This window comes from Aspergillus candidus (genome assembly GCF_002847045.1).
Source record: "Aspergillus candidus strain CBS 102.13 unplaced genomic scaffold BDW47scaffold_18, whole genome shotgun sequence".
Lineage (NCBI taxonomy): Eukaryota > Fungi > Ascomycota > Eurotiomycetes > Eurotiales > Aspergillaceae > Aspergillus > Aspergillus candidus.
Genome location: NW_020194023.1, coordinates 331 through 25,418, shown reverse-complemented (window position 1 = coordinate 25,418; position 25,088 = coordinate 331). Strand labels below are relative to the sequence as shown.

The 25,088-nt window shown below is 50.9% G+C and overlaps 7 protein-coding genes across 7 annotated transcripts; 3 read left to right on the top strand and 4 right to left on the bottom strand.

The window, feature by feature from the left end:
- Positions 1-717: 717 nt before the first annotated feature.
- Positions 718-6,651, bottom strand: BDW47DRAFT_104526 (phospholipid-translocating P-type ATPase). Its single transcript, XM_024812349.1, has 4 exons — positions 5,652-6,651; positions 2,643-5,585; positions 2,352-2,581; positions 718-2,300 (listed from the first exon to the last, which is right to left on the bottom strand). Exons 1-4 carry the CDS (start codon positions 6,093-6,095, stop codon positions 1,412-1,414), a joined length of 4,506 nt encoding a protein of 1,501 aa, XP_024672606.1. The 5' UTR covers positions 6,096-6,651; the 3' UTR covers positions 718-1,411.
- Positions 6,652-9,577: 2,926 nt separating this feature from the next.
- Positions 9,578-12,220, top strand: BDW47DRAFT_21276 (uncharacterized protein). Its single transcript, XM_024818460.1, has 7 exons — positions 9,578-10,642; positions 10,699-10,800; positions 10,848-10,900; positions 10,957-11,086; positions 11,137-11,215; positions 11,264-11,414; positions 11,461-12,220. Exons 1-7 carry the CDS (start codon positions 9,745-9,747, stop codon positions 12,055-12,057), a joined length of 2,010 nt encoding a protein of 669 aa, XP_024672605.1. The 5' UTR covers positions 9,578-9,744; the 3' UTR covers positions 12,058-12,220.
- Positions 12,221-12,285: 65 nt separating this feature from the next.
- BDW47DRAFT_21272 (H(+)-transporting V1 sector ATPase subunit E) lies at positions 12,286-13,270 on the bottom strand. The gene is made up of 2 exons (XM_024818459.1): positions 12,663-13,270; positions 12,286-12,601 (listed from the first exon to the last, which is right to left on the bottom strand). The coding sequence occupies exons 1-2, from the start codon at positions 13,151-13,153 to the stop codon at positions 12,451-12,453; spliced, it is 642 nt and encodes a 213-aa protein (XP_024672604.1). The 5' UTR covers positions 13,154-13,270; the 3' UTR covers positions 12,286-12,450.
- A 407-nt stretch (positions 13,271-13,677) lies between these two features.
- BDW47DRAFT_104519 (DUF803 domain protein) lies at positions 13,678-16,058 on the top strand. The gene is made up of 4 exons (XM_024812348.1): positions 13,678-13,997; positions 14,067-14,204; positions 14,265-14,357; positions 14,419-16,058. Exons 1-4 carry the CDS (start codon positions 13,956-13,958, stop codon positions 15,979-15,981), a joined length of 1,836 nt encoding a protein of 611 aa, XP_024672603.1. The 5' UTR covers positions 13,678-13,955; the 3' UTR covers positions 15,982-16,058.
- An 853-nt stretch (positions 16,059-16,911) lies between these two features.
- BDW47DRAFT_21241 (uncharacterized protein) lies at positions 16,912-17,307 on the top strand. Its single transcript, XM_024818458.1, has one exon. The coding sequence runs from the start codon at positions 17,013-17,015 to the stop codon at positions 17,217-17,219; it is 207 nt and encodes a 68-aa protein (XP_024672602.1). The 5' UTR covers positions 16,912-17,012; the 3' UTR covers positions 17,220-17,307.
- Positions 17,308-18,472, bottom strand: BDW47DRAFT_21240 (SRF-TF-domain-containing protein). The gene is made up of 3 exons (XM_024818457.1): positions 18,160-18,472; positions 17,840-17,974; positions 17,308-17,767 (listed from the first exon to the last, which is right to left on the bottom strand). Exons 1-3 carry the CDS (start codon positions 18,406-18,408, stop codon positions 17,489-17,491), a joined length of 663 nt encoding a protein of 220 aa, XP_024672601.1. The 5' UTR covers positions 18,409-18,472; the 3' UTR covers positions 17,308-17,488.
- A 4,210-nt stretch (positions 18,473-22,682) lies between these two features.
- gfsA (glycosyltransferase family 31 protein) lies at positions 22,683-24,548 on the bottom strand. Its single transcript, XM_024818456.1, has one exon. The coding sequence runs from the start codon at positions 24,381-24,383 to the stop codon at positions 22,812-22,814; it is 1,572 nt and encodes a 523-aa protein (XP_024672600.1). The 5' UTR covers positions 24,384-24,548; the 3' UTR covers positions 22,683-22,811.
- Positions 24,549-25,088: the final 540 nt, after the last annotated feature.

Here is a 25,088-nt window from a genome sequence, read left to right as displayed (position 1 = left end):
GCCCGTGATTGAACCCCCTTCCCTGGGAAATGATATATCCACGAAAGATATTGATCACTCCCAGCAACAACAGGAGAACTTGTCGATGCAGAGTGAATGAAATGAAAAACACAGGCGGCAACTCACTGCAGTACCAATCCCAGTGGATCCCGTTGCCGCATATTACTGGGCTGAGTGGAAGGCGGTGAGGTGCTTGGATCAGCCACTTTACGCGCGAAGACGCGCCACCTGCTTGACTACAAACGGTAACTATAGAGCTTCTATGTACCTTGCCAACAGCACGCGTCTATACACAGCAGGTCCTGATCTATGGACAGTATGACCATGCGACTGGCAAACATATACTATATATCTATATATATTTATATATATTTTTAAAAAAGGGAGTCTGGATCATCTGAAGCTAGAGTCACCATCCTTAGGTTTCAAGACGGCCTGTTTCAAAGGTGTATCAAAACACCCTAGACGTCAAAATAATTAATGTGAAATCCTTATTTTAGATCTATACACTGGTGACATATGAAAATCAGGCATGGAATTAATGTACCCCTACGCCGTAATCAAGATGGTATACAGTCATTGGTGTAGTACCATTGATAGATTGATCTCCTTGTATTTTTAGTCCCTCGGGCCGTTGGAATTCTGATAACAGTATAATGGGTACCCCGCGCTTCCAATGATGGAATAGGATGGTCTACGAGGTCTGGAAAAAATTTGTAAACTCGACTCTTATATAATAATTGCTAAATAGATGAATGACGGTGGCATCTTGAATAGAAAGACCACGGCCCTTGCTGATATACTAGACCAGACATTACTATAACCAGTCAACACTCCCCCTATTTCAAACCTCGACGTCATCACAAGGAAAGCTAAGCATAAACACCAACCAAAAGGTCCAGTTCACTAAAAGTTATCTCAATTATATAAAAGGAACAAAAAAGGAGTAAAGAAAAGGGGGGGGAAAGGGGCCACAAGGTCGAGTGAATGCATGCGCAACAAACGACAGAGGAATGTGAAGTAAGTTAAAAACGCTTTTGTACAAGAAATAAAGAAAAGAAGAAAGACATGACACCACCAAATAGATGAATAAGGTAGGATAGGATAGGAATGATAGTATAGAGATGTCAAAATGAAAATGTTGCGCCGAGCCACCAGCCAGTTCTGTATACCGAACGCCTTCTATGGGGGAATAAAAAAAAGTCGGTGCGTAGAAGGAAAGAAGACAAAAAAGGAAGAAAGAAAATGAGGTAACTCGTCAAGAGATAATGGACAAATCAGATACGTCGACAAGAAAAATGAAACCAACAAGGGGAATCACAAAAACCATCATGTCAGTACGCAGGAGAAAGGAAAAACAGAAAAAGAAATTGAAAATGAAAATGAAGGAAGGAGGAAAGGAAGAGAAAGGTCATGCATGGTGCGTCGAAGGATCATGAGGGCCCTTGAGCGGACTATGCGGCATTGGTGGTTCATGGCCCCCTGTGAGGTTAGTATCGACGCGTATTAGATCATGGTTGTTGTAATACGATTGATCTTGGTCGAAGGAATGACGCGTCTGATCGTGCCGGGCATAGTCCACTACTTGGGGGTGCGCATGCTGGGTTGTGTCCAGACTGGACGCATAGTTTGTCCCGCTGCTTCCGTTCTGGCTACGAGGGTTGTGGCCGAACGTCGCGCGCGCCATCGACGGCGGATATATCTGCTGCTCGTCTGAGAAGGGGTCCTGCTTCATACTGGGCTGGATTGGTTTACCCAAATCTGAAGATGCTGCTGAATCATCACTGTAGCCACCAGCGGGCGCAGACCCCGCTTTAGGTGGAACATATGCGTCATACTGGTCCAGATACTTGAACTTGCCCTGGGTGACTTGCTCACGGACAATGTCCACGTCAAGCGGGAAGAACACCTTCTGGAACGATTTGAAGGTAAAGCGCGGGAGCAAACATATCGTGACAGTCAGAAGCAGGACAACCCAGAAAGACAGGGACCCGTAGACTTCAGAACCGGCTTTGTAGAACTGGGCTGAGGTCGGGAAAGAGGAGTAGATCCCGGTCCACAAGAAGATCAGAAGCGAGCTGATGATATTGATCAGCAACGTCAGCCAGTCCCACCGGAAACTGTTTAGCATGATATATGTGTTGCTGGCAATAACCGCGCTGGATGCGACAAGGACGCCCATTCGGGTTCGGTCGTTGATGTTCAACCCGTTTTCGCGGACAAAGGTCGAAGGGCTGTATAGAAGGTACGGCATGAAGAAGCAGATGACCGACTGGTAAAGACCATCCAGCATGTACATCCTGTTTCTAGTTAGGTCGAGCGACACTGTTGGATAAAGGGGTATAACTTACCAAAACTTCAACTGCGACCACTCCTTTCGTTCGATACCTCGCATGTACAGTTGAGGTACAGCTAGGGACACCTTATCATCGACATCTTGATCGAAAATGCCAAGGAAAATCACAGGCAAGGATGTGAATGCAACGTTCACCAAGACGATATAAGTATAGTCGAAGAGGTAGGAGCCGTCGAAATCGTTATAAATCGAGTACCAGAACAGTGCGATCGTCCAAACCAGATTCTGCAAAATTGTCAGCGGTCGATCGATAAACACCATTTCACTTAGGCAACTAGACACATACCTTGTAGAAAAAGTTGGCAATACATTCTCCCAAGCGTCGGTACGAGTACCTGCCATGGACGAGGATAAGCCGTTGGAGGAAGCGGAACTGCCCGATGGCATAGTCGGAAGACATGGCTGCCTGTCGTCCTTCTTCACCAATGATACCGACACCAACGTCGGCTTCTTGAATCATAGCGACATCGTTGGCACCATCACCAATTGAAAGAGCCATGATGTTGAGGCCATTCTTCACCATGCGCACAACCGCAGCTTTTTGGGCCGGGCTGACACGACAGCAAAGTACAGACTTGCATTGCTTGCACAACAACAAGAATCTCTGCTTCAGCTTGTCGTCCAGCATCAGTCGCAAAGTATCTCCGTCGATGACCACGGCGTGCGTCGGTTCAGGAGGCGTGTGGTCTTTGCGGGCCGCGATGAGTTCCTCGTCTGAACCAGTGATGCCAAACCGTTGCAGCTGCCGGTCGAGTTCCTGTTCCGCTCGTTCCATTTGGTTTTCAGGGACATTGAACACAAGAAGCTCCATGTCGTTGTTGAGAAGGTTGCACGAAAATCCAATATTGATAGCAGTCTCGACCTTGTCACCAGTCAACACCCAGAGCTTGATACCAGCGTCGGCGAGGAGAGAAATGGTATCCGGGACACCATCCTGCAATCTATCCTCGATAGCAGTACCGCCGATAAGCATGAGGTTTTGCTCCATCTCAGTTGATACCTGTTCGAGCTTCTCTTCACGGTCTGTCAGGGCAGCTGCGGCAATGTCATGTTCTTTGCTCCAGACGCGGTACTCCTCTTCGGTGAGCTTGCGATCGGCAACACACAGCGTACGCAGACCCTCACGAGCAAACTCTTCGAGGTGTTCGGCCGTTTTCTTGCGAAGTTCCTGCTGCTTGCCGGGGGCCAGTCGAGAATAGATGATGCTATCCGCACCCTTGCAGAAGAGCCGAATGCTCCCGTCGGGCATGCGGATAATAGCACTCATCCGCTTTCTGGCAGAATTGAATTCCAAAGTGTTCAGCACGGTATATGTCCGCTCCTCGCCCATGACGTTCAGGACAAGGTCGTCGCCTGACCGTCCCACGAGGGTAAAACCACAATCACGAGCGGTACCGACCAAGGCGGCTTCATCGGGCGATTGGGCCTTGAACTCGACCTGTGGAGGATCGCCGGGAGTGTGTTCCGTGATCACCGTGTGGCATACCGCAAGAGCGACCATAAAGTGCTCCGCGGATTTCCTTTGGGCTTCGCCAGATTGACCATCCAAATCCGCTACATAATTCGGCGCGACGAATGTCAAATTCTCCTCGTGCAGATAAGGATTATCATGCAGGTCGCGCAGCATTTCGATCATTTTATTCGTGTCGCGAGCGATCTGCTCGCGTGCTCTGGCAGCAACCGCATCAGCGTCTCCTCCTTCTCGGCGGACCATGCCAATCTGAGCTTCCGTGAAAGCTTCTCCGTACGAAACACCGTTAACTGTGCACTTCTTAAAATCCATGACATTCTGAGTCAATGTGCCGGTCTTATCCGAGAAGATGTACTCGATCTGCCCGACGTCATCGGAGATATTCCAGGATTTCGGGATGCAAGCGATCTGTAGTTTGTCATAGTACATGAAGATGTCGCTGTGGATGAACACGGCCTGGATCGTGCGAACGATTTCGAGCGAAATGTAAAGAGAAATCGGGACTAAATTTTGGAACAGGATGACCGCCACCCAAAACGTGATGATACCGGTAACAGCCGGGGTGCTCCCGTACGCTCCGAAATCGAAGTAGTTGAGGGACTTGTTGTTGGAGCCCCACGCGATACCGTTGACAATGCCGGAAATGAGACACATGAAGAACAGGATGATGAAATTGTAGATGACGTTCCAGTTGAGGTCCTTCGCGAGGCGGGGGCGCTTGGTGGGAGTAACGCCAGAGTTCAGCATGATCTTGGTCTCATCACCGGTGAAGATGACAACACCAAGCGCCCATTCGGTGTTGCGAAGGGAGCATCCACGCAGCAGCACGTTGGTTACCGAGATCGGTTCCACCATTTCCTTCCGCGGTGCGTCCGGGAAATCCGGGTCACGCTGCTCCCAACGCAGGGCTCCATTGTAGGCGTAGAGATTGGGGTGTGGAGGCTCGCTATCAATGACGAATTCGGTCTTTTCGCAATCCCGGGCATGTCGGACCTGACGGCCACAATGGAGAGCCGAGCGGACTTTGAGATTGGTTTCTCCGTCCAAATTCTTGGTCTCCACGTAGCACGCACCGTCAGGGTCAGAAGTCGACAGGACCACAATATCAGCAGGGATCGGATCCCCGTTATACAACCGAATGAAATCTCCAACCTGGATGTTCTTCCAGCAATCCCGTTTGAATCGGGCCTTTCCGAGCGTCTGTTTAGCCGTGTCCACCACGCTGCCGCCTTTCCTGGGGGGTGTAGCTGAGGTAGTCGGGACCACCGAACTGTCCCGAACCGCTTTATCCGGGTGAAGAAACTGATCCGTCGACATTGGCCAATCCGGACGTGCTTCGGGCGAGGGAGACGGGACAGGCGTCATTTGAATGGCGTCTTCGTCAGCCCCATGGTCACCGCGATGGGAGTAGGTCGAGACACGGGGCGAAACAGTCGTCATGATAGACGCACGCCGATCGGTCTCTTGAGTGGCGGGATCGTCTTTCTTTTTCTTGAACAGGTCCCTAATAGTCCGGTACGTCCAGATAGTAGCCCGAGTAGACGCTTTCTTGATACGGCGCCACAAAGAGATATTGTCTTCGACAGAGTTGACATTGTTCCATTCGATGAGACGATATACGGGGGAATTGTTCAGTTCGGTATCGAGGACCGTACGGCGCCAATCCTCGATGGCATCTTTGATGGCGGTGATGACGATGATAACGATCAGGGGGACAGTATTGAGTGCGGGTTCATCGACACCGAAGATCGGGAAGAACTAGACAAGGGTTATTGTTAGCACAGAGACATCACGAATTTACCTGGGGATGAGTTGGAAGCGTACGCCAAGGATAATGATGAAAAGGAAATAAATGTTGGCGATGTTATGAAATTGAAACCATAAGTTCTTGGGGACGAACGTCAAGGGCGTATATTTCGCGGTCCGAATTTTGTTTCTGGGATAATTCGCCCGGGGGTGGCCGTCCTCGTCTCTCTCGGTGTCGGGGATGGGGACGTTGAAGTACACCCGTCGATTGTTGGCGTCCGAGTCGCCTTCACCATTAGGGTGCTCAGCGGTGGGCAGCTGAGACCTCCGCTTCTCCTCTTTCATCTCCGAGCGCTTGTGCAAACGGTCCATGATGGAGACACGTTTCCGCGTGCCTCCGGTGCCGCCAACGCGGGTGGTTGCCCATCGCTGACGCTTGGTGGGTTTTGAAATGTCGCTGGGAGTCTCCCGGATCTCCTCGGGGAAATCGCTGTTCTCCCCAGCAAAGTTGGCTGGAGCCATCTAGGCTACTTCTGACCCTCGAGAGGGCATGTAATAAGCAACCGTAGTGTTATTGAGACGATGGAGGGAGAGCATCCGCTCCGATGGGCCCGGAACCCACTAACGCAACCCGTTCGCGACACGTCCCCTAGGTAGATTCTTGTCGCAGGGCAAAGGGCGAGCGAGCGAGATTCGGAGAGTAAAGCACAGTATCGTCTATGGGAGGGGAAGGCTGGGATGTGAAGCGTGATTAAAAATCGCGGTCGGAAGGTCGAAGGGTCACGGCGCAATGGGAAGTCAAAAAGGTTCGGTCGAACAAGGCCGCAAAAACAAGGCTGACAACGAGTAGGCAGTGAGGATGTACAAGGGTTGTAAAGGAGGGGGAAAGTCGAGCTTAGCCACGATGGGCCATGGAGTATGCGATGTAATAAGCAATATGACGGAGTAAGCAAAAACGTGGAGGGGGGATTGATTTTATCCTTCAAAGCCTTTGGAAGGAAAGAAATATGGTTCGGAGGAAAAGATAAGTAGGACGAGAGAGAGGAAGAGAGAGAGGAAGAGAGAGCGAGAGAGAGAGTAGAAGGAATGGCGTTGCGTGGAGAGCAGAAACACCCTCCTTTGACCCCCCAAAAAGAGTGACGAGAATGGTAAGTATCTTACCAAACAATACGCCACCCGTACACGGTTCGTCGGAAGGAATTCATATTCATAACCTTTGTCAGCAGCATACAGGGGAGCTTGACTCGTTTAACCAGGGATACCCAAGTTTCAACTATTATTAAGGAAAAGACCAATGGGCTCCAGAGTTTTCTACACCAGGCAAGACCCAGATATTCCAGCCAAGGACGGTGAGATTTGTGCATTATGATTATTTTCTCAAAGAAATCAAGAGACCGACTGTACAATGGCTTAGATGATTCTAATTGCTGACGATGGGGTCGGATAGTCGGCCCTCCCTATGTGCCTATGCTGAGGTTGCATAACGGGTAAAATACAGGGTATAACGTATCGATACCACGAGGAACCCCTAGCCAAGCCTTTACTATACACCAGCCTCGCCCCAGACTGCAGCATACAATCTGGTTCACGTCGAAAATCTCGGGGTGGTGGTGGCAAGAACAAGCAATGAAATCAGAGCCAGGATATAAGATTTCGGATTTCGGATAAGATGGCCCAGAGAAATGAAGGACTTGATTTGACCCAAGTATGGGTTGTTCCATATGTCTTCCAACGGTCCCGTCGACCAGCAGTTGGAAACCCAGCCCGATGCCGTATAGTTACCGAATTTCTCCCGCACGGATTCGGTCTAAGCATAGTGAAGTGGACAGGCTGTCCCAAAAGATCGAAGGTAAAAAGAAAGAGAAGGCCAGAATCATTCGTCATTTTTGATCGATCCATGAGTCTGGTTGGCCTTACCCTTGTTTCTACCTCCCGGATACCAAGCATTAGGTCATATTTCATTGAGGCAATCCTTTTCGGAAGCCACGGCAAGCAGGCTCTCACTGCTCTGTCAGCCTAGGAAATACCTGGGATATTAGAAATCAAACATAATAATACCCTAAGTAGATGGCTTTGACGCTGAGAAGACAGACGGATTATAATCTGACTATCAGAAAATCCGACGATCAGAAATCGGAGAGAAGAGCCAGAAATGTATACTCCGTATAAACCCACCCATTGTCATATCGATGATGTAAAATTCATTCAATCCTCTTACAAAGTTCATGGGATAGGAAAAGTCACCCCCTCCCATCGAGCCTTGGCTTTAGGGGGGGGGGAAGAGCTCGGAAGATAGGGTCTGAAACAGGCTAAGGTGTAAGAGACGGCACATGCTCTCACTCGATCGCGGACATCACATCTGGTGGTATTCAATTCCAATACTGTGGTAGAAGTGAAAAGATTGTCCAACTCCACCTGTGTGTATGGAGTATACTATCGCTGATCATCATGAAATAAATAAATCCTCGTATTATATCACTTTACCAGCTATGCATCAGATTTTCATATTTCCGAGTGTTCAATTCTATACGAGTTGCAAATTTTCACACCTAATCTTGGAGCTCGTGTATGTAATTAATAGGCTGTCTGTTAATTAAAATTGGTCAGGTTGTTTCACTTGGTCTGTGAAGGACATGGACTGTGCATTAGCTTGGGTCTCCCCTCAAGTTGATTGCTTACAAAGTACGGATAATTTACTCGAGGAGAATTCGCTTATCCCGTCGAATAAGTTGGCAGCTGCATATATCATTGCTGCAGTCCTCCATACCCTGGAATCTTCGAGATGAACTTTCAGGTTGATATCCCCGTGTTGGTCAAGAAAAATCAAGAAGCTGGTGAGCTGCTAGACCAACCCCTTTTCTTAGTATCCAACTCTCCCCTTTCCGAGTCTTGGCTCCACGATTTCTAGAAGCTCATTTACTTGATGCAGTTTAGTGTAGCTCCATCCATCTTGCGCGTAGCTTCGCAGCGTAATTTCGATGATCGTCCCATAGTTAGCGGTTCTTAACGTTATCCATCGATCAGTCCGGCTCAAGGTGGAGGACGAGTGATTTATTTGCACTCTTCTCACCTCCAAATATCAATGCTCAAGAAAAAGGTGAAGTCATGTGGCGCGCCTGTCATAATATTTCTATAAATGGCAAGATGCACCGCTTTGCTGACTGTACCCCTGCCTGCCTGCCTTCCTAGGCAGGCATCTGTTTGCGGGGTTCATGTTTAGGATTACTACGTAGTAGTCTTGGGAAGGCTGTCGGTGGTAAAAGTCAAGAGGGGGCGGTAAAAGTATTGGCCATCAAGCCACGTTCTGCTTCTCTCAGCTTATTAGGATTACGAATTTTCCCAAAATAAAAATAAAATAATAATAAAAGAGCCTCCCATGTCAATGACCGTCTGACTCGTACTGCCCAAAATACACCAAATGCCCAGATCAACTGCAAATGTTGTGGGGAACAAAGATGCAAACCCAAGTCAGATCTGCACCCTCGTACGCAGCCCCTAGGCTATGCCGGATTCGGCGGTGGTCAGATGGAGCCTGAGTCCACTGCCTTTGGGAACCCGTCGGCCAGCGACAAAACGACGCGATACTCCGACGGAGACTCGGAGGACTAGGTGCGGAAAGGGGCTACTCCGTGCTAGCTGGAGGGGGTTGGCCATATGGTGTTTATATTAAGTGTGGTGGGGGGGAAAAGAACAGAAAATAAAAAAATAAATATTCATAAATCAACAGTATTAACAAAAGATAATAATAAATAAATGAATCAAGTAAAATAAAACATTCAGTATCAGGTAATTATGTAACTGAATAATAGAGGATCGCTATATCAGCTCCATATTGACAGACAGTGGGACGAACTACGGTTTGTCAAAGCAAGGATAATAATATACCTCGTAGATGCCTCGCTACCACGGCTCACAAGCTGTCCAGAGTCCCAGAACACGCCTCCAAAAACAGACCAGCATAAATCCGGACGAGAAACCGTGAAACCTAAAATATCTCTTTGAGGAAACAGGTCGCACGACACAAAGAACACCAGACAATGCACTCCGGTCATGTGACTTCGTGGCAACCGCAACGCGCGCTCGACGTGTATGCTCGACCAGGAGAGAGATAGGGTAGCGAGAACCGACCTCCACCCATCGTCACTGATCTACCGCACGCGACGAGCCTGGCATGCCTCCGCCGCGCATTACTGCTTTCTTCAGACGTCCGGATTTTGCGACGACAAATGACGATCGGACCCCAGCCAAAAAGGGCCCCGCGGCTGCGGCTGCCGATGCCCCTCGGCCACGACCAGCAGCTGCCACCACGCCGCGACCTCCTCCGTCGACTCGGTTAGCAGACGCATCTCCTGATACCCCGGATGGACCGGAGATGCAGTTGAATCGGTCGCTGTTAAGCTCTGTGGCAGACCGGACCCACAAGGAACAGCATCTGAAATCACCGGGGAACGCAGAACCGCCGGCTAAGGAAACGACGTTGAGTTTGAATCCAGCCCATCACGCCCTGGAAAAGGGAAAGAAGGTCGTGGCCGACTCGGAGGGAGATGATACGGAATCTGTCGAGTCGTTTGAAGACCCCGAAGATCTGTTCTTTAAGTTTGGCAACCCGTCTCCGAACGATGGTCCCCATGATGGACCCGATGTTTCACGGAAGCATTCAAGCCTGTCTAGCGCGGGGCGTGAGTTCAGGATTGGCAGTCTTTCGCAGTATCGTGGCACGGCCCCGACATATACGAACACACTAGACAGTCTCGTCACAGAGGCAGTTGGCGATAAAGAGACAGAGGCTACTATTGCGCAGCTTAGAGCTACCTTGGAGATTAAACCGGGTATCAAAGGACAGCTAGGTGGGGAAGGTGGACGGCTAAACGAGGGTGTTTTAACGTCTGCCTTGGATGGTGAGGACAATGAACCAGGGCTACGGCGTCTACTTGATGCTGTTCGCAGAACCGAGGCATTCGACATCGAGAAGTCCTGGTCGTTCTTCGATTACCAAGATACTCAGGTACAAGCTCTGCCGTTTCCACGAAAGTCCATTAGTCCCGGAACGTACATTGGTGCACTGCGAGGTTTGTGCTATACTAATAGTCCGAGTCTTGCTGCCCTCGTGCTAAATGATCTACAGAACCAGAGTCGCGAGAGCGGGCGTTCCATTCCGGTGTGGTAGACTTTGCTCTTTCCAGAGGACTGTTGCCGGAAGACTTAGTGAAGTGGATCTTATTATCTGGTATTTCTGCTCCTTGGGTAGAATCATCAAGTACTTACACTTCTCAGTGCCATCCGAACCTCGAGAAGGTGTGAGACACGCATATTGCAGGGCTTTGAAGGTATATCACGGTCCCCTTTGACCAAGTTACCCGCACAATTCTAATCTTGCCTAAAGCACTTGACGTCGGAACGTATCCAGTCAATCATACGGCCGAAAACAATAGATGAGCTACTCCAGCGATTAGGCACGAGCGATTCAGCACTGTCTATTTCCGAGCCGATAACTCCCCAACCCCTCCCACCACGTAAATCCACCCGTGGCATATAGGCAATATCAAAAGCTAACGCTATACAGATGACGCCTTGTCTACTGCCTTCCGAAAACAGGAAGCTCTGTTGTCAGTTCTTAACTTGCTTGGTGAAGTGGCAGATCGGTAATTCTCCTTTCCATGCAATCAAGTCTTCTCCTAACGCGATGACAGCCTCTCGGACGATACTCGAGAGCATGTGCTGAGCATTCTCTTCCGCATCACGCTCGATGTCACCTTGACCAGCAAACCAATTCTCTGTTCGGAGATCGAAAAGACAATCAACGAGATACTCCTAAGCATGCCCGGCGACGCAGTAGAGTTGGTAAGTAGTCCTCCACAACGCTTCAGAGCTCTACTTACAACAACAGGCAAACACCGTCTGCACAACAGCCCACGCCACAATCCAAGACCCCATCTTCCAAAGCCGGCTCCTCACCCACATCATCCCCACAACCGAGCGCATCGCAGCCCTCCGCTACCGCCTCGCCGTCAGCTTCCTCAGCAAAGACGCCACCCTCCTAACCCAGCCCCTAAACAAGCTCCAAGACCTCCGACGAACCGTCACCCTCCTCAAAGACAAACGCTTCAACGTAAAACGATACAAAAAGAAAGGCGCCAACGACTACGACTACGGCGAGCTTGCCGGCATCATCACCCTCCTCAACGTCTCCATCGACTCCGGCTGGTCCGGCGTAGCCTTCAAGACCAAGGACGCAGAGCGCGAGTTCAACGCCGCGGTCGACACGCTCGCCGACCGCATCAGACGGATCTTCACGTCTATTGAAGACTCGGGCGCCTCGCATCTCAAGCGCACCCTTGCCAAGGAGGCTATGGAGGCCCTGCACTACCGCATCTTGTACTCCGTTAGGACGAAGCCGCGCCCCAAGAAGGGCCTCTTTGGGGTCTATGCTACTAGCGACAACGGGGATACCAGGATGATGGATCGATACACGACCCAGCCGTAACCCTGAACCGTGAGGTTGTTTTGACGGGTCTGGTGTTGTTCGGGGCCAGCGGGCTGGTCCCATGGTTTTGTTTGTTCGGCGTGCTGTCTGACTTTTTGACGACCCTTGACGACCTCTTTGGAATGCCACGACGCTGTCTTTCAACTGGCAACATCCAAATCTTTTGCCGTGTCAGCGGAAGCACTTTGCTGCAAATTCCCAAACCACTACAATCTTATTGGAAGGCCCGAAAGTGAGGAGCATGATGATAAAGACGTATATAGGACTGTACACAGGGCTATGGTGTTCTCTGAACAAAACGGGCGTAAGGCGCAGCATCAATCAAGTTACATAGATAGGAAGACGCAACAAATCGGAAATCCGAGAACAGGTATCTGAATAACAGGCATATATCTAGTTGTAGAACTTTCTGTTCTCGTTCTTCCCGAACAGCGTCTCCCTGACGGCCGGGAGGGCGCTGATTTCCAGCAACCGCAGCCGCTCTTCGAAGGTGTTGTTGATCTCGATCTTGCCCTGGCCGCCGAGAATGACCACACCACCGGCACTATACACACGTTAGCAATACGTCTGAAAAAAAAAAAAAAAGGAGAATAAAGGAAACATACGATCCCTCCGGCAACGGCTCCTCCTCATCCACCTCCACCTCGACCTCCTTACCCACAACCTCATTGAACTCCTTCTCGGCCTCACCAATCGCCTCCTTCACAGCATCATTATCCTTCGTCCGCGCGCGAACCACAACCTTGCTCTCATTCAGAGCGTACAGCCCCTCCAAGATCAACCCCTTCAACACAGCCTGGTACTTCTTCGCGTCCTTGGTCGCAATGCCGGAGATGCTATCACGGGCCTGCTGGAAGAGGTCATCGAGCAGTTCCTGGCGCGAGGAGAGCACACGGAGCCGGGTGCGGTTGGCGAGCGTGGAGCGCGTGATCTGTTGCGACATGGACGCTTGCTTGAACTTCTTCTCGTACAGGGTGTCGATGGCGGCGGTCTCTTGGCGGACGAGCTTGGATTTTTCGATGGCGAACTCCTCGTCGGCTTTGAGCTGGATTTCGCGCGCTTTCTCGAGCGCTTCTTGGCGGATGAAGGCTGTCATCTTGCGGAGCTCGCCCGCGACCTGTTGGGAGATTCGGTGTGAGATAGATACATTGTCATGGCGACCTGTTGTCTGTCATCCCTGATCGATGAGCGTGGCGTACCTGGTCGTCGGAGAGCGCATGGCCTTGCGACATTTTGAATAGATTATTTGATGCAAGACCGGAATAGGTTTCCAAGTGTAGATATCGGGTGAGTGACGTGGGGTAGACGAGTTCCCGATGCGGCGGAGTGTCCTAAGGAATGGGAAGCACAACCCCGGTCAGTGACTGGGGTTTCAAATGTTCGGTAAGAGAGGGAGGGAGGAGGCCACAGGGAAACACCCCGTGGCACGAAAGGAATGAAGGTAATACACCGGACGGAGACTCACAGGGGATGATTTTTATAAGAATGGGGTAGGGAGAGAGGTTGAGTGGAATAACAGCGGTGGTGACGGGTGAGGTGACCAGCGGGAAGCGGATCGGCTGACGATCGGGGTCACTCGTCACTCTCGGTCTGTCGTCCTTGGCGGCTGTTCCCAAACACCTTACTTGCTACTTTATTACGTCCACAGTACCTGGATTCTATCGACTCGATTCTACTTCATCTTCGCCGTCTCCGTTGTGGCCTCCACGTCCTTGGGTTTTTATTGACTTCCTGGGTGGATTTCCTCGGCTTCTCTTCCCCTCCTCCCTCCCGTCTTCCAATTCTCTCTTCTCCGTGTTAATCATGGACTCCGTACTGTCCATCCGACCTCGTCTGTTTTAAATGTACCATTCTTCGCTACTCTTTTTCCTACTGGCCATTGCTCGAGAATACCCGTCATGGGGAATCTCGGTGGTTTGTCGCCCGAGGGGAGTGTCGCGGTCGGTTCTTCTCCCGCCTAATTGCCTCAAAGTATCTACTGGTGACCGAGCTAACGGCAATGTCTACAGGTTGGGGTCCTTGTCGGGTTGATCTCGACCAGTCTCCAGGCCATCGGGTTGACTCTCCAGCGCAAGTCGCATATCCTCGAAGACGAAAAACACCCTTACGACATTCGCAGACCGCCTTACAAGCGTCGAAGATGGCAGGTACGGTGGAACACAACGCCTCGAGCCCCAAATGGTGTCGCGCAAAGCTGACCGTTCCAGGTGGGCATGGGGATGTTCGTTGGCTCGAACATCGTAGGCAGTACCATCCAGATCACGACCCTTCCGCTCCCCGTGCTTTCCACCCTCCAAGCTGTCAGTGCCCCTCTTCCGCGGTGACGAATCCCTGGAGTTGACCTGAATCGATCCATTACAGTCGGGACTCGTTTTTAACACCATCTTCGCTACTTTGATCCTGGGCGAGTCGTTCACGAGGTACTCGCTGATCGGCACCGTCCTCGTGTGCATTGGCGCAATCCTGATCGCGGCCTTTGGGGCCATTGGAGAGCCGGCGCATTCCCTCGATCAACTCCTAGATCTTCTCCAACGCCGGTCGTTTATCCTGTGGATGGTGGGGACCATGGTGATTGTGCTGGTCATCTTCGCCGCGTCCAAACTCCTGAAATACCTCACGTCCCCGTACTTCCGGTCCAAGCATCCGAGCCTCCGCAGTTCATACGTACCGTACCTGCAATTGTCCCCGCCCCGCGTGCGACTTATCCGCGGGCTCAGCTACGGGTCAATCAGCGGGATCCTCTCGGCCCACTCGCTACTCCTGGCGAAATCAGCGGTGGAGTTGCTCGTCCGGACAATCGTGGACCGCGTCAACCAGTTCAACCGGTGGCAGTCATGGGCGATTCTGATCGCCATGATCACTCTCGCCCTATCCCAGCTATTCTACCTCCACCGGGGCCTGAAGCTCTGTAGCACCAGTGTTCTCTATCCGTTTGTCTTTTGCATATATAACATTATCGCCATCTTGGACGGACTGATCTATTTCCGTCAAATGTCCCTGCTGACGAGATTCCACGCGGGACTGATCGCCCTTGGGACAGTCTTTTTACTCGGCGGGGTGCTCTGCCTTTCATGGCGGTTAGAAGATATCGAAAGCCACACCGCTGTCACCGTCGCCGGGGCCTCCCAAACCGGATTAGGCCCCGGCATGGCCATCCTCGAAGAGCACACGGAACCACCGCTTGATTTAGAATTCGGCGACGACGAAGAGCGCCACGCCGGGGAGCGCGAGCCGCTCCTACGTGCCGCACACCGTCCACCCCCACGCGGGCCCGTCCACCAGCGGACCCCCAGCCTACCCCTCCATTTCTCACCGTTAGCCCACCGCGACTCCGCAGACGTCGACCCGGCCTCAATCTGGGCCGAGCTCGACGACTCCGACTGCGACTACAGCCCCACCAACCCACGACCTCGTGCCCAAACCCGCGCCTTCACAGGATCATCCCACCTCCGCCAGGGAAACAAGCCCAGCGGCGCGCAAACCGCACGAGACACCTCCTCCCGCCGAGCCCGCCATTTCTCCCTCAACCAGCTAACATGGACCCCACCCCGCATGTCGTCCTTCGCATACGGATCCACCAAACCCGCGCGCCGCACCCCCTCCCCGGGGTCTGGAACCCACCAGAGTCAAAAGCGGCAATCCTTCCCAGGCAACTGGACAGTGCCGGGCTACGGCAGCACGCAAGACACCAGCCGCGACGACAACAACAACAACGACGACGACCTCCACTCCCCCGGCAGTCGTCCAAACCAACCACAAAGCTCTGCATCCGCACCCCTCGCAGGCCCGAGGAGTATCGTGCGCGGGGCCTGGAGATCCGGCATGCGGTATCTGGCCCGATTGACAGGCGGCCCAGGCGCACGCAGTCGCAGTGGCCAACCACATGATCCTGAAACGGACGCGCTGCAGTCCAACCCACACTAGCTTTTTTTTTTTTTTTTTCTTTAATTCCTCCGATCGAAATCAATATATACATCTTGAAATGAATAGAAGTGGCTTTTGGCAGGGTGCAATACTCTCAATTATATATGCTGCAAGCACTCCTACTCAGTGCTCAGGCGCACGTAAATACTTACTCTAACCACGGAGTATCGTCACGAGCAACCTCTCTTTCTCAAGCCAAATCAAATACCCAACTCATAACACTCCATCACTCAAGATAGTATGAGATGAGATAAGATGAGATGGAATGAAGTGAGATGATGTCCATATAGCATGACGTCACTCCATCTACCTATCTACCTGTCCATCATAGCACACGTCCTATCTAACATTGGATATATGTACCCTCTAAAGCCCAATGGTAGACTTCCTTCATAAAGGCTACTACATAGTGATCTGCTGGCTTCTTCCTAACAGATGGAAAACGGCACAAGACTTGTGCGAGTTCATAATGACTATAAAACAATCAATCAATCAATCAATCAATCAACTACGCGGATGGAAAAATAAACCAAGTGATCAAAGACAGGGCTCCTATTTTCTCCATACCATACATACATAGCATATAGTTTACTTCCTACCTGGTAAACGGCAACGGTAAAGTTAAAAAGTAGAGGTAAAGGTAAAGATGAAAGGAATCCATCCAATATCATATCAAGTACTCAATCACATCACCCTGCGTCCCCGCTTCGGTTCCCCGTATACCATTTCCCTACTGCTTCCTGCGCTGCTAGGCCCGACCAGTGGGCCAGCGGGAGACAGTCGACCGTCGACGGATACGGGAAACGAAGAGAGAAGACAGACAAGGTAGACTGGAATAAATCAAACACGGTAAAAGGAAACATCGAGTATGGAAAATGTCAAGGAATAAGCAAATTATGGAATTGCAAGGCAGGGTAGCCACTTCGCCAACAAAAATAAAACATGAGATGACACAAATAGAGATGAAAAGCACCAGAAACACCGCCACTTCCACCGTCGTCTAGGTGATGATTAGGAGATGGTAACAAAAAATGATTAATAGCGTCAGAGTCCAGATCAGACAGTCCGCATCCTTGATGATTCACAGGTTACCGCCTTCTCTTTCTTTTTTTTTGTTTCTTTTCTTTCCTTTTCTTTTCTTTCCTCACTTTTTTTTTGTCTTTCTTTTTTCGTTTTTCTTGTTTTTCTCCTTCAAGTCTCCAACCAAATGGGACAAAATGAAAACAGACATGTGCTAACGCCAATATTAGCGACTCTGAATCCTGCCGATTGGGCAGGCGACAAAGCAACCCGGTGTGGTGCCCTCGGTTGAGACGTTCTGTTGACGCAAGACAATGGCCGCATTAACAAATGCAAGGGATTGGCAATATATTCAAAGGGTATCAATCGAAGGCCGGGAGAAGTGGAGTTGCACATGTTGAGGTTGACAAGGATGCGAAACCAACCGTCTGGACCCTTCAGCTTCAAGAAAAGAGGTATGTATGTGCAGTCACAGGGTCACTCCTGCCTACGCAGTGGGTTGGTGCTGAGGGGGCATCCGGTTGCCTACGGGCATGCCTGGGTACTGCCCGCCGGCCTGCTGTTGCTGTTGGAGGTTCTGGTAGTAGGCCATCTGCTGCTGCTGCTCGTTGGTCATATAGCCCGGGTGCATGCCGGGAGGCCGGGGCATGTTGGGCTGCTGGGCATTGACATTGTTGTGGCTCACATCCTCGGGGGCTTCGGCGGGGACATCGGGAGCATCGACCCCATTCTCGTTGGTGGTGGGATCGGGGGCATTGAGGCAGGCCTGTGGGCGATGGGGTTAGTCGATATGTTGGGAAGGCGACGCGCGCGCCCGCGGGGAGGGGCCGTCACTCACCTGAATCAAGTTCTTGCCCTCAGCCTTGGTCACCAATGGTTGCAACTTGGGCGTGGTGAAGGTATATACGAGGCCAGTCTCAGACACGACCAGCAAGAGGACTTGGGTACCAGTGAGCACAGACAGCTCGTAGGCCTAGTACGCGATCGCATTGAACGTCAGTATCGCATCGAGTGGTGGTGACCCCAGAGGGGGGAGGTAGGGGGAAGGGCTCCAGTCAACCCAAACGGTTGGAAACCCCAAAGATCGGTCCAGACTATAATCCTCGGGGCAAACACCAGGGTGGGAAGGAAAGAAACGCGCAAAAAAAGGTAACGCACCTTCTTCATGATACCCGCCTTCCGCTTGGAGAAGGTGATGTGGCGACGCGACTTATCCTGGATGAACTTGATCTCGATCTTTCTGCGCTCGCGACCGGGCTTGTCGTCATCGTCATCATCGTCATCAGCGCTCATGCGATTCCGTTTGGGGGCGCGGTTGTCAGGAGCGCCGTTGCCGGTGGCCTGCTGCAAGTCCTCCTGGGTGGGAGAGGGCTTCTCCTCATCAAGGGCGGCAGTGATGTCGGCCATGATGAAACGGGGGCAGGACAGGGAGAGGGGGAGGGATGAGGACTCGGCGACCGCAAAGAACAGACACAAAAAGGATCACAAAACCCAAGTCACCAAGCACAAGGGATTTGGGGGGAGAGACTGGGTGAGAGTGAACAACAAATGCCCAAAGAGGAATGATGCTTTTGAGGGGAAGGGAGAATGACCAAATCGAGTAACGCGTTTGCTTCGCAGGGTTTGGGTTCAGGACGAGAGGGAAAGAGAAACGGGGAGGAAGAAAGTCGAAGAAGGCAAAGTGCGGGTTGGGACAGGCAGGCGGTCAGTCACGTGTGTGTGCTTACCGTTCATACCGTATTGTCTGTATCACCGGGGTATGATACTCACATTCTTTACATTGACCTGATATCATTTTAGAGCCATACTTTATTCCGGGTATACTATTCCAGACTATCATTGATTACTATGTTTCCTTCTGATATTCTACTTCTCTACGTAATTGTTCTACTCAAATTAAAAGAAATCATCAGTCCAACTTACCGTACAGTCCATACCCGGGACCGTCCAGGCTCCCCCGGTGGGGAATAGTCCCCTCTTGGCACTTCTCACCATTGGATCAGGCTGCAGCCGGCTTTGAGGATTCGACTCAAGCCAACTCACATTCCCCACTCCGTCATACCATACCCGTATTCAATACGGCCCCCAATGGACTCTAAACAGCTGCAAACAGCCCAGGTGTATTAATAGCCACTCTGGTACCACCAGTTACATCGATCGGTCTTAGATAAGCCACTGTCTACTGTTTGCCACTGCCAGAGGATAGTTCGTCATACTTCTGATAGATTCATGGAACAAGATTAGTTCAGTGGTTCAGTAAAAGTAAAAGAAGGGAGGGTGAAAAATAACAAAAAAAAATAATGTTGATACTTTCTTTGTTCCAGCTAATACCCTTTTTTTGCGGAGGTGTGGGATGGATACCTCAGGGTACTGCACTACTAGTCCTACTGTACTACTGCGGAAAGTCACGCTATTCCCCCCCCCCTTTCGACAGCACTATTGAGTATTGCTCAATAACTAGTGGACGCTCTAGCTGTAAATTAACACGGGCAGCCTTGTCTCTTTCTCCTCCCCGTCTGCCGTACGTCTCCCTGTCCTGCCGACCTTTCAGGAATTAATCCTGGTGGGCTGGACTCTGTCTTTGAAGTGCGGGCTGTCGGCTGGGGTTGACAAGAGTAAATATTTATTTTCAGACCAATAACATGGTCTGTATGGCTGATAACAGGACTTCATACATGAGTTGAAGTTAGAAAAACAACTTTCCATGTCCAGTCCCACATAATCATCAACCCTATCTTATACAATCCACATACGGAGTAGCCCGGTCTCTTCTCCAGATCAATGAAAAACATACACTTGCCGAACAAGCCCACCAATACAAAAGACAAATACTCGACCGCAATAATACTACTGTACACGCTCGTGTCTCGCGATGAAACCAACGGTGCGTTCTAGTCTCGGGCGGTCCATGTCTAGATCCTGTCCGCCCAGCACCGCAGTCGCAAGCCCTATCGCCGTGCATGGCCAGACCTTGGTTTGATTGCGCAACTCGAACTCGAACTAGCAAGGAAGATATTCTAATGGCTAGATTCACCAAAGTACAGTCTAGTCAAATCGACATGGACAAGAACAGTATACATCCTTCCTCCTCTTACATCCTTCCTCCTCTTTCTGTATATCTACACGGCATCGACAAGACAGCACATCTGTCCACTCATCCATTAGTTCATATCCTCGCATCACCCAAATCGAGACTACCCCCGTAGAAGCTCGCCCGACTTACTTATGTATGGACAACCACTATCAACCGATACGCACCTTTGTCTCGCAAAAGTCCGCTCTCCACGCTTATGCCCCGCGCGCCACCTCCAGGTCCGGTGCCGAAGGGCCTGCCTCGCATCCCTGTATGAGCATGGCGGTTTTCCTTCACAAATCCCGGTCAACGCCGGGGGAAGAAAGAAGCCCTGTCAATCGAGCGGGGTAGGTACATCTGCTGGGTTTTTTTTTTCGAGTAGCTGTCAGTGGGTGATTCTCAGGCTCGATTATTGCATAGGTTTCATTGTCAACTTGATGATAGGACAATGGATGCAGCAGAAAGAAAGAGAAGCATGGTTTTGAATGCAAAATGCAGGTGGTTATCGTATCTATCCCACCAAGACTCTGATGTCAACGTGCTGATTCGGAGTAGACTGTCTACCTCTCATCAAGCTTCTTGTCCCTGCACTCGTCCTCGTGTATATATGCATGTGTAAAGCAACTTCCTTATATAATTAAACCTCCTCCTTATCAAGCAGTTTACTTCACTTTCCAATCTACAAGACAAGAGTCAATCTTTCGAAGGCAGGATATCACAAACCAAAATAAACATATGTGTCACAAACACTATCACTCGAACCAGCCCTGACCCAGAGACATCTAGACCCAACAATCAAGATCTGATATTATATTCCTGCAGGGCATCAAGGGACTCTCTACACCATCTCATCTCATCTTCACTTACCCAATCAACTCTAATCCGGTACCAGTACCAGTACCAGCACCAGCCATACAACAACCCATGCCCTTCCTTACATACCATCCGACACCCCCCTCCACCGGACGATATCCCCGCCGTCCAACCCGCTGACAAACACAACGAACGACCTGCACGAATTGATTGACCCGGAGACCGGGGCGAGGGAGGGGAGGGGGCCGATTGCACAGCTGGTCTGACTGACTGCATGGGCGGCCCGCCTGGGGTTATGTATATGCAGTGTGTCGCTAGAGTAGAGTTCTGGGTGTGGGCGTAAATCAGTGATAGGCATCTTATTCCCTTAACTTATAGATAGGTAGGTACTTGATCAGGTTGATCTAATGGTAGGGTTTGTAGGTCGGGAGGATTGATCTTCAAATATATCCATCTATCCGTCTCTTTATCTATATACTAAATGCAAGATGTAGAAGAGGGAGGCATGAGCTAACTTGTAGAGTCTCCTCGCACAGATTGTAGTTTCGCAATCTTGCAGCTATTCGCGACTCTGCTGTCACCATAAGATATGTCAAGATCAATATCAATATCAACAATATCATCCATATGTTGACCATGTTGATCAGTCCTTCCCAACACACGCATATGCATATGTATATATATATACCCGCAAGAAACCCAAAAACATCGACAGTTTCTATACCACCAGTTATAGATACAGATATGGATATACATATACATATACATCCGCCTCACAAACGACCGAATCAACCTACCATAACGAAGCAAGCGATGACAATCACCTACATACCTTGCCCACCTAGTATCCTACACATACCCACCCCATACGCACCAACAATCACATAAAATAAACATATCCCCAATTACCAACTCCGAAAAAAAAAAACCTATCACATATCAATCTAATCAAATAACCAGGATCCTATCAATCAGGGTTGACTTGGCGACAGCCTGGATGAGATCATCACTTCCGTGTCCCGTCCATGGATATGTAGATCAGTATTTAGGTAGTATTTCTGTCTGGGCCCCACTGCAGTGTCTGTTTATCTCTCATGCTTAACGCGAGGATTAGAGATAAAATTCAAATATAATTGGTTGATAGATGTACAATCCTTCATGTTGATTGTGCCATCCTAGAGGATTGGCCACTGTAATCAGGCGATGTAGGTCGAGATAACGATGAACGTCAAACTACACGTCAACCGGGAGTACATTAAACAGCCACATAGTGACCCTAATCTAGGACTTAACTCGTAATATTCTTCTTCCATAAAATAAGCGCTAATCTCCAGAACAATGGACCACATGAATGGACCACGCGAACTCTATTTTTACAGGATGCGTAAGAAGCTTCGTGATGGAGCCCTCCCAAAAAAAAAAAAAAAAACAAAATGAAAGAGAAGGAAAAAAATGTTGTCGACTCGCCCAAGTCCCTGAGGAGCTATAGGCTATAATATGAGATGGTATACCCAGGGCTCAATCGTGGGATTCAAACGAGATCTGCTCTTCGCTGGAAACCACCAGTTCCGATCTTTGACGCACCATTGTTGACTCCGCCATTACAACGCCGTAGGAGCATTCAAGAAAATGTAATCGAAAAAAATAGGAAGAAAAGAAGTGTCTGAAAGGTGTCGTTGGTCAAACAAGAGCGTAGCAATGGGGACAGGCGCTCGTGGCGTGGCGTGTTGGTTCCTCATAAAATTGACCATTCTCTTGGCGTGGTTGGGTGATCAATTAGAGAGGTGGGAGGAAAACAAATAAGTGAAGGGAACCAGCAAGGTGCGATCAAAATAATGTGCAAGAATGGAATTTTCTTCAGATCCAAGGACCAGCCTCAGTATCGGTCAAGCGGTTTCTCATTTGATCCGTAAGAGGTAGGCTTTCAATTCCTGACATAGTCCTTCACACCGGCCCCGCCACCACCTTGAGGGCCAAGCCACACGACCTCAATGACACTGTGGCCCTCATCTTCTTCCCTCACATACCACTGGTGCACGTTATCGCCCACGACGAAGGCCTCCCGCAGGTGCCACCGGTCTTTGGTGACGCCTTCTTGGTCCACGGGACGCATACCTCCCAGCCGGTTCTCGTATCCCCGGGGATCCTCTTCCCACGTCTTCTCGACGTCGTCGAAGTTGATGATATCGTCGGGAATGCCCTCGTCATAGGTATATTTGATCAGTGATTGTCCGTTGGTCATGATCCAAAACGAGCGGATCGTCTGGCCTGCACTGTTCACGTGTTCCTCCTGGTCGAAAACCCAGCGACGGAGAACGGACCGGCGACCGGCAGCAGCCGCGACGGTGGTCATCTTCACGACATCCTTGCTGTACCAGCTGTTCCAGTGGTGAACCGACTCGATCTTCTTGCCAGACTCGTAGATTCCGTCGACATCACCCTTCATATCCATCTGGTACAGCGAGGGCCAGAGGGTCAGCTGAGTTTCACCATACCGCTGGATACACTGGCCGAGCTTCTGGTCACCAGGCTGGTCGCCCCACGACTGGCATTCGTCGTAGTACTGCTCCAGAACGTCCAGCAGAGGTTTCGAGACGAAGACACCGGCACCGCCGAAAGCGATGTGGCCGAAAGTGTCGACCTGCCAGCTGGCCTCCGAGAGGGCTCCGATGTAATGCTTCTTGGTCGCATCGAAGAGCTTCAGCTCCTCCGCGATCGTGGGCAGAGAGAGGAAGAAGGTGTCGTCGTCGATGAAGCCCACCCAGGTGGTCTGGGGACGCTGGGTACGGATGTGGTTGGCAAATGCCTCGACCAGTCCGAAATAACGAGCGGTGAAGTCGAGGGGAGACTGGATCAGAATGATGTCCAGACCACGATTCCGGAAGTATGTCTGCTGCTTGGGGATATCGTCATCCGATTCCGGCAGAAGGACGAGGATGGTCGCCTTGGTGTTCCCGTACGAGTAGAGGAGCGACGGGAGGAGGCGGTCCAGGCGGTCAGCCGTCGTGGCCAAGCCAAACAGGAGTTTGTCGGTCTCTTCCACATCATGATCGGCGGCCACGTCGACATCGACGACGGGGGGGCAGGGCAAATCGGAACCGGCGTTCTCACGAGAAACGACCATGCCGCGCTCCATCACCGTCATGGGCGGGAGGACCGGGGCCTCGATATCTTCCAGCGTGTTAAATTCAGTCTTGGGGTTTACATGGCGAGGGCGAATGTAGGCACGGGTGTAGTTCTTGCGAGGGAGCCACTCCGAGAAAGGCAGCGGAGGCAAGGCGAATTCGGACGGGTGAACATCGCAAGCCTTGGAGGACGTCGGCGCCGATGGCTGCAGCTGGATTTGAGGCTGGTTCGATCGTATCCCTTCGGCAGGGGGCGGTTGCTTGTACTGCAAGAAGGCGTTGCGGTCAAACCGCTCGACGCAATAGAAGAAAAACCCAATGGAGAAGAGGGCCACCAGCGGGAGGATGGTTTTCGGTCGGAGGATCGGCATTTTCGTTGTATTAGATCGAGGGCCCTTCAACACGAAAGTCTCTGAAGCCGCGAAAGCGTGAAGATGATTATATGCTGTACAGAATACGGTGGTCGTTCACCCGATCCCCTTAGCGCGTTCGCGTCACTGCACGATACAGATCGAGGTGTGGCGGCGTGATCGGTTTAAAAAGAGTGGAATTGGCCAATAAAGAGACCCCTGCAGGACAGGCAGAATTTTACTGCCAGGGATGACGGTCAACAAGAGGCTGGCAGCGTCGAGGCCGGCGAGACGGTCGCAAAAAAGGGGGGTTGGATGGATTTGGGGATCAAGGCGCAGGGACGGCGGAGGACAAGCTCGCAAGAAAATTGAAACGCCGGGCGAAAGACGGATAAGAAGGGGGGAGGGGGGGGGGAGGGAAGAGGAAGAACAGCACAACTGGACTATGTGCCCAGGGCTAAAAAAGGAAATCAAGTAGAAGGGGAGGGAAGGGGAATGAAGCGGAAGTCGACGTCGATGAAGAGAGAGAAGGGGGGAAGAGAGAGAAGAAAGGAGGATGAAGGGGAGATGAGAGAGTCGGAAAGCGAGCAGGTACGGGGGCAGGAGGGAATTAGTCTCTAATAGGGATTCCGTACCCAGTAACGCAGCAGGTACGATCCAAGTGGGAATAATGCCGAATAAGGGACCACGGGTTGAATTCTGGGGCCAAAGCTCCTCTCTCACTGG

Coding starts and splice junctions, on each gene's coding strand:
- BDW47DRAFT_21276 (XM_024818460.1), top strand. CDS start 9,745: ATGCCTCCGCCGCGCATTACTGCTTTCTTCAGACGTCCGGATTTTGCG. Junction 10,801..10,847: donor GAAGTGGATCTTATTATCTG/GTATTTCTGCTC, acceptor TACACTTCTCAG/TGCCATCCGAACCTCGAGAA. Junction 11,415..11,460: donor CCGGCGACGCAGTAGAGTTG/GTAAGTAGTCCT, acceptor TTACAACAACAG/GCAAACACCGTCTGCACAAC.
- BDW47DRAFT_104526 (XM_024812349.1), bottom strand. CDS start 6,095: ATGGCTCCAGCCAACTTTGCTGGGGAGAACAGCGATTTCCCCGAGGAG. Junction 2,582..2,642: donor TTGCCAACTTTTTCTACAAG/GTATGTGTCTAG, acceptor ACAATTTTGCAG/AATCTGGTTTGGACGATCGC. Junction 2,301..2,351: donor TGGTCGCAGTTGAAGTTTTG/GTAAGTTATACC, acceptor AACTAGAAACAG/GATGTACATGCTGGATGGTC.
- gfsA (XM_024818456.1), bottom strand. CDS start 24,383: ATGCCGATCCTCCGACCGAAAACCATCCTCCCGCTGGTGGCCCTCTTC.
- BDW47DRAFT_21272 (XM_024818459.1), bottom strand. CDS start 13,153: ATGACAGCCTTCATCCGCCAAGAAGCGCTCGAGAAAGCGCGCGAAATC. Junction 12,602..12,662: donor GAGCCGTTGCCGGAGGGATC/GTATGTTTCCTT, acceptor ACGTGTGTATAG/TGCCGGTGGTGTGGTCATTC.
- BDW47DRAFT_21240 (XM_024818457.1), bottom strand. CDS start 18,408: ATGGCCGACATCACTGCCGCCCTTGATGAGGAGAAGCCCTCTCCCACC. Junction 17,975..18,159: donor AGGCGGGTATCATGAAGAAG/GTGCGTTACCTT, acceptor ATCGCGTACTAG/GCCTACGAGCTGTCTGTGCT. Junction 17,768..17,839: donor AGGGCAAGAACTTGATTCAG/GTGAGTGACGGC, acceptor CATCGCCCACAG/GCCTGCCTCAATGCCCCCGA.
- BDW47DRAFT_21241 (XM_024818458.1), top strand. CDS start 17,013: ATGATTAATAGCGTCAGAGTCCAGATCAGACAGTCCGCATCCTTGATG.
- BDW47DRAFT_104519 (XM_024812348.1), top strand. CDS start 13,956: ATGGGGAATCTCGGTGGTTTGTCGCCCGAGGGGAGTGTCGCG. Junction 13,998..14,066: donor CGCCCGAGGGGAGTGTCGCG/GTCGGTTCTTCT, acceptor CAATGTCTACAG/GTTGGGGTCCTTGTCGGGTT. Junction 14,205..14,264: donor ACAAGCGTCGAAGATGGCAG/GTACGGTGGAAC, acceptor TGACCGTTCCAG/GTGGGCATGGGGATGTTCGT.